Source organism: Rhagoletis pomonella, unplaced genomic scaffold (assembly GCF_013731165.1).
Source record: "Rhagoletis pomonella isolate Grant_MI unplaced genomic scaffold, Rhpom_1.0 Rhpom_scaffold_00001, whole genome shotgun sequence".
Taxonomy (NCBI): Eukaryota; Metazoa; Arthropoda; class Insecta; order Diptera; family Tephritidae; genus Rhagoletis; species Rhagoletis pomonella.
In genome coordinates this window covers 70,724,425-70,735,666 of record NW_023458555.1, presented here as the reverse complement: position 1 = coordinate 70,735,666, position 11,242 = coordinate 70,724,425, and the positions used below count along the sequence as shown (strand labels likewise).

Sequence of the window (11,242 nt, the reverse complement as noted above, 5' to 3'; positions counted from 1 at the left end):
AGCAAGGGCAAAGTTAACTAGATATTGTAACCAAACAAATTATAATACTTATAAAGAGACTGTGAAAATTTGGAATGAAGCTAGAAACAAAGCGAAAAGGGAATCTAGACAAGAACACCTTAACGAAATTAGTAAAAGCACCTCCAGTAAAGAGTTTTGGGCCTCAGTTAGATCTCATAAAGCATTGGTTAACAACCCTGTCACTCGCAATAGTTGGGAAAATTCCAAAAATCTAGAATATCTACTGTTTTTACAAAATCAAATACCGCCTGACATTCAGACCTTCAATTTTGTCCCTATGTTTAGTCAAAATACCGTACCATTTGAGCTTGAAGAGCTAGATGATGTATTAGCAAAAAAGACGAAAGCGTCGGCAGCTGGATTTGACGGGGTCAAATATAGCATGATTAGAGCTCTCTCGCGAACAAACTTGAAAAATCTTAATGATGCTTTAAACTCTTGTTGGGTGAACAATCGGGTTCTCGAGGAGTGGCGCAGGATTAGGATAGTACCAATACCAAAAAAGGGAGTTGATTTAAGTTGCATTGAAAATTACAGACCAATATCTCTACTTTCAGTTTTCATCAAATTAATCAATCTCATGTTAAAGAACAGATTAGAGAACATTGTTAATGAGATGAATATTATTCCAGCTAGAAGCTATGCATATCGGAAGAGTAGATCCGGGGCAATGTGCATTAATGAGTTGGGCTACATGATCGCAAAACAAAAGAGCCGGGGTTGTAAAGTTGTATTAATGTCACTTGATATATCAAAAGCTTACGATTGTGTCAATCTAAGTAAGTTGAGCCATACGTTCGATCGTTATAACATACCAGCTGAGATGTCCTCATGGATCTTGAATTTTTTTCATAGGCGTGTACTGACTCTAGGGTCAGAATCGCTGACTGTGACGGGTGGAATTCCACAAGGTTCTTGCCTCAGTCCGATAATTTTTAACATATATACTGCGCCCTTGCACATGCTAGAAGATGGTAAAACAGCAATCTTTCAATATGCAGATGACTTTTTGCTTTTATCTTTTGACACCAATTTTGATAACGCAGTGAGGAACCTATCCCACAAGGCAAATGTCTTTTATGAAAGATGTGCGGAGTTAAATCTTAAATTCAATCTCTCAAAAACGCAAACAATGTACTTTGCTAAAGGGTCTAATAAAAGGCTCAATATAAAGATAAACAACGTTGATATAAGACAAACTAATTTTATAAAATTTCTGGGCAGATACATCAACACTAGCTTAACAGTCCATGAGCATTATACGAACATTATAAGGGACACCACCTCTAACTCAAATGCTGTTAAAATGATGACAAGCGTCAATGGAGGTTTATCTCCTGGACCTGCGGTCAATTTGTATAAGGCTCTAGTAAGAGCTAAGCTCGAATACGCGAGAACAACTGCTTGCCACTCAGCCAAATACATAGATAAGAGAATTGAAATATTTCAAAACCAATTGCTGCGCAGGTGCCTGGGATGTACTCCTTCAACTCCCAATCACATCTTGTATGTTCTATCAGGGGAACTACCCTCTAAACTAAGAGCAATCTTCCTAACATCAAAAGAACTCTTAAATATAAAATTTTTGAATCCTCAACTTTACGAAGAAGTTGCGCAAGGGCCGCACGTAAATTCGAGCTATAACTTCTGCTTTAATAAATATCACACTATTTTCAATAAGGTTGATAGAAATGTTGAGTTCATAGTGTCTAGGAAGTATAGCGTAGATTTAAATATTTTAACTCCTCTGTCCACAACTAAATCTAATGTATCCAATGAAATTATTAGAACAACGTGCAGAGTCGTATAAAAATAGAAATTTTGTAATATTTGCCACTGATGCCTCTATCAATAATGGATCCTGTGGTATAGCAGCATACTTACCATCAAAAAATGTATCGTACATTTATAAAATTAATGACCCTTTGTCTTCTCTGTCGGCTGAATTAATCGCGATTAAATGCGCTGTCTTGATAGCTGCAAAAAGTAATTTAAAAAAAATTGTAATTTTTACTGACAGCAAGTCCAGCTGTGTTCTTTTAAAAAAGCAACGTAAGAACAACCATACAGTTGCCCAAATCAATACGATCATTGAGGGATCATCTATCGAGTTCTGTGAGTTTGTTTGGGTGCCAGGACATTCCGGGTTTGTTCTGAATGAAAAGGCGGACAGGGCTGCAAAAATAGCGTTGGTCAGTGGTACTACTATAGATGTACGATATAGCAAGAAAGATGCTCTTCGGAAAATTTACAATTCCTTAAGGGAAGAATGGAATCAGGAATACAAACTATTATCGCAACACAAGGGAGCTTTCTTTGCGGAAATCTTCCCAGAGCTACCATCAAAGCCGTGGTATCACAAGTCGTCTCTATCTGTGGAATGCATAAAAATTATTAATAGACTTTTTTCGGGTCATAGGTATGATAGAAAATACTTGTATCGGATAGGTTCAATTCCAACAAATATTTGTCCTTTGTGTGATACTGAAGAAAGCCTTGATCACTCGGTCTTCTTCTGCGCTAAATATAATGCGTTTAGATGCGATTTTGCCTTTTTTAATACTTTTCGTACAATTAAGGAAATCTTGCTAACGAAGGATGTATCTATTATTTCTCAGCTCGTAAAATTTCTTAAGATAGCTGATATTAAAGTATAACGATATCTCTCAAATCAAGTTTAATATACACAATAAATCTAACTACATGTTTGCTTTGTTTTGACTCGGACTACTTGACTACCATTGACCGTAAACATATGACTGTTTACCATTGACAACCATTTGTTGACTGATCTGGCAATGTGGTCTTTGCACCACAGCTAATTTATTGAAATCTCAAAAAAAAAAAAAAAAAAAAAGCTTTTGTAAAATTTCTTTTATCGTTAGAAGTTACATAATACACCTACTGCAGATCAGGAAGAATTTTTACAACTTAGCAAAATCCAATAATGATAAAAGAATGTTGCAATACTATTTCTAAAAAATTATTTTTATTTAATGGTTCAACCATTTCAAAAAACTGGAAAAGTTCGCCCATTACCACACACCTTCCACACGAGAGATGACGTTCTGGAACAACATTGTGTCTATTGAAGCTAAATCCAGCTAAAAGATCAGTCAAACAACTCAAACAGACCGACCAAGAATGACTCAGATTTATATCTTGATATGTATCAAGTACTCAAGTACTGTCACTCCAGCAGCATTCGTTAAAAACCTTTTTTACAGCAATATCCTTGAACCACACCATTCCAAAAGTTTGTACATTCATACTACGTATAAACACAACATTTTAAATGTTCTATGCGTTTTTAGTCAACGAACATTTATTCGCAAATCAACTTTTTATTCAATTTCATATATGTATTTATTTATATTCCGTTTTTGCTCATTATTATTTGTATGGTAATAAAAATGTGATTCAAATAGTTCTATACATTTAACTTAATTGAAAACACACCAAAAAATAGTACATATGAAATTGTAATTTCTACAATTATACATATTTCTAGTATAATTTAATTGTTTGTGTGCAACCGATTCAATTGAGTGAATTTTTTACTATCAATGCAGTTTATCACGCGCACACATTGTTTTCTTATACTAATGTATTTATATATTAAAATAGTTTCCCCATCTCATAATTTTCGTGCTTGCACTAGTTGCCCATAATTTTTTAAATACCTATTTTCCCCAACGCTGCTCACATTTTGAATATTTATACAGCACTTTGGCGAAGCTTTCTGCATTCATGTATCGCAAAGTCTCGAATGTATGGAATTCTGTGAATCTTGTCTGCCATGGTAACACCCCGAAAGTGCTCGTATCTCTGTTGAAAATTATGCTCAATTCTGGATCTACAAATTTCCATTGCATATGTTGTGCCACTTCATCACTAATGTGTTGCTCGAGTTGTTTACGGTCTTCCAATAAGTGCTGCACATTAGAGGTATTACGATGTTCAAATAATTTGCGGCAGATTTTAACTATCAGAGGACGATTGTCCTGCTCGGTAAGTTTATAAATCTAGAAGAAAATAAAAGTTTATTAAGAATTAAAAATACAAAAAAATATTTCAAAATTCACAGCTACAAAAGCATTATAGTATTTCTTTTACTTGATACGGAAAACACGATAGTGTAATGTACATAGTATTTTCGCGGAGCTGATAAGATGAATAAACGAGAGTCGGTATAAAATTTTATTTACACCACATGCCAATTTCCGGCTTGCAATTATCTTAAAGAATGACTATAGAAAATGAATTACCCACTTTTAAATTAGCGTGTGCTTTTTTGTCATAACTATCGCCATTGCACGCGCTGCCATTTTTACTAATTGAACCATTCCCCACATATCCATTACTATTGCATTCGTCTTTTATTTGGCCCTTTGGGTCATACTCCGGCAGGCTCCATTCGTATTGGTTTGGTCGTAACTCCTTCCAAAATGCTTTTTGTGCCATAAATACTTTTTCCAGGACAATATGTCCCATATTTTCGTCACGCACATCATATAAACTGACGCAATCGATGCCGACAATGTGGGCATATGTGAAAATGCGTTCCAAAACCGCTTCATTTACGTTTGCAAGAGAATCAGGCCCAATGATCAAATTGAGATGTTTTGGTAATTTCGTTAATTCAGCTTTGCAGCCTTGCAAATACGCGCGGTCGCGGCAGGTTATCGCCGCATTGTTGTGCCATAGGTCATATGACCAAAGTACTAAACCTTGCAAACGCAATATTAGAAAACTAAAGATTTCATATACGCTCGCTAGTATATGCAGTACAAGCCACATCAGCTTGTACAGCCGATCAATCATGCCGTCACAATTTGTTTGCCTGCCCTTCTACCAACAAGCGTGAGTACTTGGGAATGTTTAAAATATAATTCACTGGATTGTTGTAGAATTAAATGTTTTGGGAAGCTCACAAACATAACCTGTAAACGACATTGATAAATAAAGCAAACTTTTTTGACGCATTTCTTACTTACAAGACCCCTTGTTGCTTCAGCCTCCAAACATTTCTCCTTAGACATTTAAGGCTCTGTTATGCATACTTGGCATTGCATGCACTGCTATACCATTTTTACGTAGAAATCAAAAACCAACAGACTTCTACGTATGTAGTGCTGTGCGTTCGATAACCGATTACACGCGAGGCTCATTTAACAGATTTCTTATGTGACAGCTCTCAAGCCATGCCAAGTATGCATAACGAAGCCTTTAGGGCCGGTTGTTCAATGTCTGGTTATCACTACCACTACACTATCGACGATTTCGACATCATGCATGTAACATGTGATCGATAAAGCAGTAGTTGTGCTTAACCGGAGCTTCTACCTCCGATTTGTGCTAATCAGACATTGAACAACCGGCCCTTAAACGATCATTTTTATTGACGTTTTACACATTTTAGGGCCGGTTGTTCAATGTCTGATTAGCACTAATCGGACGTAGAAGCTCTGGTTAAATACAACGACTGCTTTATCGATCACATGTTATATCCATGATGTCCACGGTGCAGCGAACAAAGGTGGCGCCGTCAGTGGTACCGCTACTTTGGTTTTGCCGATTTTGACACTTGTGGTAACTTGTAAATAAACCTTTGTTTACAAATCAGCGAAAGAGAAATTTGAATTATAAGTGAAAAATCAGTTTAAATTGTGTTAACTTGCAATTTGTGAGTGATTTTAGAGATGCAGACTGCGTAAAAACTAATACAATGAAGTGATGTGTGTTAAATTGCGACAGCCGTCAAGATGCAAGAAGCGTAGATGCAAGTGTAGCGCGGGAACGAATCGCTGCATTTTGTGTACATAGGGCACGGCAAAGCCGTTCTCGAAATGTTTCTTTATTATTACATTAACAGCATTTCCTCACAATGATTTTGCTTCTGCTCCAAGCAGCCTCCATTAGCAAGTTAACCAATCAATCCAGCTGAGATGCTGCCGCAGTTTTCTGCAGCAGCCTTAATTGCAAAGCAATGGAGTGCACTAAAACGTTTGCTGAAGCAGCCTAAATTGCAAAGCAATGGAGTGCACTAAAATATTCACTGTTCTCTTATAGATTAGGTGAAAAATGCAATATTTTCGCAATTAGCAAAATTAAAACACGTTTTTCGCTGTAAAGTGAACTGCTTTGGCAGTTTCAACTCGTTCTTCTTTTCGCTCTATTCTTTGTTTACGTGTGGTACACAAATGTCAACGCCCAGGACGGCGCAATCTTGTATTCTATCATTCTTGCATGATGTCGAAAACGTCGATAATGATGTTTAACCGGCAAGTAGTGATAACCAGACATTGAGTTACCGGCCCTAAGAAAACAAGGTCCAAAAACTCCGCGTACGCATTCGGCGAGAGTTTATTTTTCATATCAGTTGTTTTTGACAGCGAGCAACACGTCAGTGGTATAGACGGAAGATTAATCGCAACATCTATGAACGATATATATAATTTTATCTTAACTTTATTTTCGATTAATCGATTAATTATGAAAATAATCATAAATACAAGGTGCTGTTGAAAGAGTAAAAACAAAAATTACAACAAGAAACGATACGCACATTGACAATCAGTACAAAGCAGAATTACAAAAGACACATAATTTTGACAAAAGGTAAAAATTCGCCGTGAAATCAGCGGATCCGATAGAACCACCTTGTATAGATTCACCTTGCACACCATAAAAAAATTGCTACATTACCCCATATCTCCACCTTCTACTAAAAGTGGCTTAATATGTGTCAAACGTCTGTGTAACTTTGCCCCGTTTTCTCAAAGGCCCAATTCGCTGCCTTAACATATGACTTTCCAAATTGTCAAGCTACGAAATGACACCTGATGTTAATACAGCGATGGTAAGAGATTCGACCAGACAGATATGGTTCACCAATGCAAAATTTGCGGTCTTCGCTGACTTTTCTCTCTTAACAGAGCTTTATTAACAGAATCTGTAGAAGGTGGAGACGTTGAGTTACTCACGCAAACACGTATGAATCAAAATTACATAACAAAAAACGGCGCTCTAACCATCCAATAATAGCCAGGATTTACCATTGATTTTTGGCAATTTTATTGTTGATGCTGTTTCTCGATTTCTTTTTTCAAAGATTGTTAATCTATAACAGGTTGCTTTGAAAGTGTACTGCCATACTTGAGACCGTAATTAAAGGCCACCTCCTATTTGAAAAACTATTTTTCTATAATTATGAATGAATACATGGGTGAAAAATTTCGTTCGATTGTAAATATCAGTCCGCAACTAACTATCGATAATTGAAATCACTCGATAGTTCCTAACAAAAGATCATAAGATAGGTTTTACACAGTTTCAAGTATTAAATTCAATTCTGCTTGCCAGTGGAATATAAGGGGTAGGAAGAAAATAAAAGAGTACACATCTGTGTGCACCGTCGAGTCGTTTCAAGTTCCTTACTTTGCTTTTGACATTTTCTGGTTGCCAATTTAAAGAACCACTGCTTGAATCATGTAAAACGGGTGTAAAGCTGCATTTACACGGGTCAATTTCTGTAGACTGAAAAATATACCAGCCGAAGTGTTTACATTTTACGGTTGAATTGCCATTTACACGGGTGGTAGATTTTACTTAAACGTCGTAAACCGCACCCGTGCAAATGGCAGCTTAAGATTTGCACTGCACTACCAGGCTGTCGTGCACTGCTGTATCGACCCTTTCTACAATAGGTTCATTCCTTATCTTTTTGGACTAAAATCTGAAATGTGTCAAAATGCCAGAGCGTAAGCAAAATGCGCTCACTAAAAGAGAGTAACAGGAAAAGTAAAGGAACGCAAAAAACCAAATTTTTAGTCCAAAGAATGGCAACAACAAAACTAACGTCAAATAACAACAGAAATGTATGTACAAAACACATTCACACAAGCACCAGCACAATAAACACTTGCTATATCAATTATCTTTTGCCTCCTTCCAATTTCAATTCATTTGTTTTACTTTTTAGATTATTCTCACTTTTTGCGTATTCTTTAATTTCCGTTAATTTAAATTCAGTTGAGTTTGACACTTTTCAGGATCTTGCCAGAATAAATTCTTCTGACTAAATCTGACTACTTCGGACTGATGAGAGTCGCTCTCACTGACTGTTGCTCTCTCATTTTTGCTGTCATTTCCGAGTTAAGGAACGCTTTTTGGACTAAATCTGACTACTTCGGACTTTTTCTGACTATTTCTGGGAGATAAGGAACGCGCATACTCCTAATCGGTTGGGAACAGGGCTGCCACTATCCCTAGCTACCATATTGTTACGATTATTCTCGAAACCTTGAGGGATTACCCAAATAACTTCCGGTTCGTATCGCTGGATTGTTAAATAAATGCTAACGATGACCAAATTGTAGTACAATTAACTTTATTGTACAACAAACAATTTACAATACTTGCTAATACAGTAAAAACACTTTACAATACTTGTTAAAGCAATAACAACGCTTTACTACTTGTTAACAAAATTAAACTTTTAGCTTGCTTATTCGCAACTCAATTCTCTGCTCAGTTCACTTGTAGCTTGCTGACTTGTAACTCGTAACTAACTCACCTCGCGGTGGCGGCGCCCTTATATACCTGCGCTGGCACTTATGGCAACTCTAGAACATTCTGAATTTATCGCTCATTCTCTTTCTCTCGCTGTTCGCAGTGTTCATCCAACTTGACGTTTCTCTTTGCGGAACATTCTACGTCATTCTTCGAACATTCTGCCTATTTCCCGTTGTTCGCTTTGTGTTGCCGCAGTATTCGCCACACTGCCCTCCACGTAAGTCTGATCGTCCCGATCAGACACACTTGCCGCTCCAACCGCTGCAAGTCTTTCCAAGTGGGCCACTTTCATCTTGGTCCTCGGTCTCCCCATTGTCTGGATTCGATGCACTGCGTCCTTCAGCCGTTTGTCAATCCTATATGGACCTTTCCAGTTACGATGTTGTTTGGAGGTGAAGCCTTTCTTCGGCTGCGGCATGTGCAACAACACCGAATCCCCTTCCTGTAGCCCCTCTCGGCTCGATGCGTTACTGGACATTGCCTCCAGCTTATCTCCGGTGGAGCACCATCTCACATGGTCGTGCTTCTGTCGGCCACTGGTGGTGACCAGACCATGTCTCTTCTCATTGGCACCCTTTTCTCCAGATCTATGCCGCAACATCTGTCCATGACACCCAGACTCCCGCCTTCGTGCTGTACTGTCTTTAGCACATCTTGCTACATCCGGATCCTTACGCTGAAACTTCCGCCGTCGTTTCATATCTCGCTCTTCCGCCGATGCTAACTTCATTGACCGGACATGTATAATCTCAACCTTGGCTTCCGGCTTAACTGCTCGCCTTTTCCGACCACCTTTTTCGACACATTAATGCGCCCCTACTGCTTTCACAGCCGCTTCCATTTCCGGCCACCGGCGTATCACCATTGCAACGTGGTTCAGTGGCTTTCCTCCTGCCGGAAACACTGCCTGGCTTGCCATGACCACTTCCTTGTTGCGACCTCTTCTTCACTGAGCTAGCGGAACCGTCACGCTTTTCCTGTATCAGTGAACCGCTTCCTTCTCCTGATGAAACCACTCCGTCTCCATCACTGCCAACCTCCGCCCAAATAACCGCTTCTGTTTCTGGTGGAATCTTCGGCACTTCCTCTAAGACCAACCGTCTGCTGAAGCACTGGTTGTCGTAACCAACCCTAAGTGGCACTTTCCTGTCGCCATAGGTTAGGATCATTCCCTGGAGGTCAATCTTCATGCCTTGCCCAAGTAGGAAATCCACGCCGATGATGATGCGACAATAAACTTCGTGTACGAGGCCAACCCGTCGATTATTACCTCGCATAGTACTTCTCCTAACACTTGGGTTCGCTCACCAGTTGCAGTCTGCAGCTTTGCTCCAGGTAGTGGCTTCACATAAAAAGTAGTCACATCAGGTCGAATAAAGGAATGTGACGCTCCAGTATCCACTGTCAGCACTCGCTCCTGCCCATTCACACATCCACCAATAGTGAGGTTGCTCGCATTCCGGCCAATTTGTGAGACGGAGATTATGGGCCCTTCAACATCTAGAGCCAGCACGCGGCCCTTCCTGCTGGCTCGTTTCAGTTTAGCGACTGATTGGAGTTCGCTTCGTCTCCTTCAGTCCTGCGTTTACGTACTGCTGAACTGTTTGACCTGTTGGAACCCGTCTTACATTCACGTGCGAAGTGGCCTGGTTTTCCGCAACTAAAACATTTTCTAGCACCATCCTTCCTCTCGGTTGCACCAGGAGTACTCTTCCCTGCCATCGACTTGAGTGTTTTCAGGATCTCGTTCATCACATCAGGTGTTTCCACTTCTACTCGATGGGCTTTGTAGGCTGGTCTACTTAGGAGCGCTGCCGTTTCACGTGTCTGAGCATACGAGACCGTTTCAGCAAATGTTGGCTTTGGATTTGCATACGTCTCGCGCTTGGTATACACGTCCCGCATTCCGTTGATGAACCTCTGGATTTTTACTCTTTCGAGGTGCTCACCAGATGTATCTCCAATTGCCAAATGAGCCAACCTTTCAACCTCGGAGGCGAATTCCTGTAGAGTCTCGTTGGATTTCTGGCAGCGATTTTCCAGCTCCATCTGGTAGATCTGTCTCCTGTGCTCGCTACCATAACGTCTTTCCACTGCACCCATTAACGCATCGTATCTGTTCCTTTCACAATCAGGAATAGTCTGCAAGATTTCCGCTGCAGGTCCTTTTAATGCAACGAACAGTGCAGCGGATTTATCCTCCATGCTCCAGTGATTTGCTGTAGCTGTCTTCTCAAACTGGAGCTTAAAGACTTGGAAAGGAATCGTGCCGTCAAAGGATGGAGTCTTTACCTTGGGCGCGCTGGTCGAAGAAGGTGGGCGATTCAACTGCATATCTCGGAGGCGACCTTCCAACTCTTCTACCTTAGCCTCGACTTTATCCTCTCTATCCTTGATTTGTTCGTTATCTCTTGCCAAATTCTCCTGCAGTTGTGTAATCTTTGCATCCTGGACTTCCAGCAACTGTGATACGTGTGTCTTCTGTGCCTGTAGCTGCGACGAAATATCTGACAACTGTGTTTGCATCTGTGAGGAAACGTCTGACGACAACTGCGACCTCTGTTCCTGCATCATCTGTGACATGGCAGCCAATAACGTGTGTAACAAAACGCCCATCCCTATTTTCGTTTATCATAATCGCTGT

At 39.7% G+C, this 11,242-nt stretch overlaps 1 protein-coding gene across 2 annotated transcripts; it reads right to left on the bottom strand.

Moving 5' to 3' along the window:
* Window positions 1-2,295: 2,295 nt before the first annotated feature.
* On the bottom strand, window positions 2,296-5,247 carry LOC118747453. Of its 2 annotated transcripts, none has more exons than XM_036481510.1 (4): window positions 5,015-5,247; window positions 4,294-4,964; window positions 2,457-4,046; window positions 2,296-2,394 (listed from the first exon to the last, which is right to left on the bottom strand). In XM_036481510.1, the coding sequence occupies exons 2-3, from the start codon at window positions 4,843-4,845 to the stop codon at window positions 3,705-3,707; spliced, it is 894 nt and encodes a 297-aa protein (XP_036337403.1). In that variant the 5' UTR covers window positions 4,846-4,964; window positions 5,015-5,247; the 3' UTR covers window positions 2,296-2,394; window positions 2,457-3,704. The 2 variants fall into 2 exon arrangements, with proteins under 2 accessions (XP_036337403.1, XP_036337398.1); XM_036481505.1 differs by having other exon boundaries at window positions 5,019-5,247.
* Between the last annotated feature and the right edge of the window lie 5,995 nt (window positions 5,248-11,242).

Bases quoted from the DNA above. Each gene is read 5' to 3' on its own strand.
- LOC118747453 (XM_036481510.1), bottom strand. From the start codon at position 4,845: ATGATTGATCGGCTGTACAAGCTGATGTGGCTTGTACTGCATATACTA. The intron at 4,047-4,293 runs GTGGGTAATTCA...ATTTTCTTCTAG, and splicing joins AAGCACACGCTAATTTAAAA to ATTTATAAACTTACCGAGCA.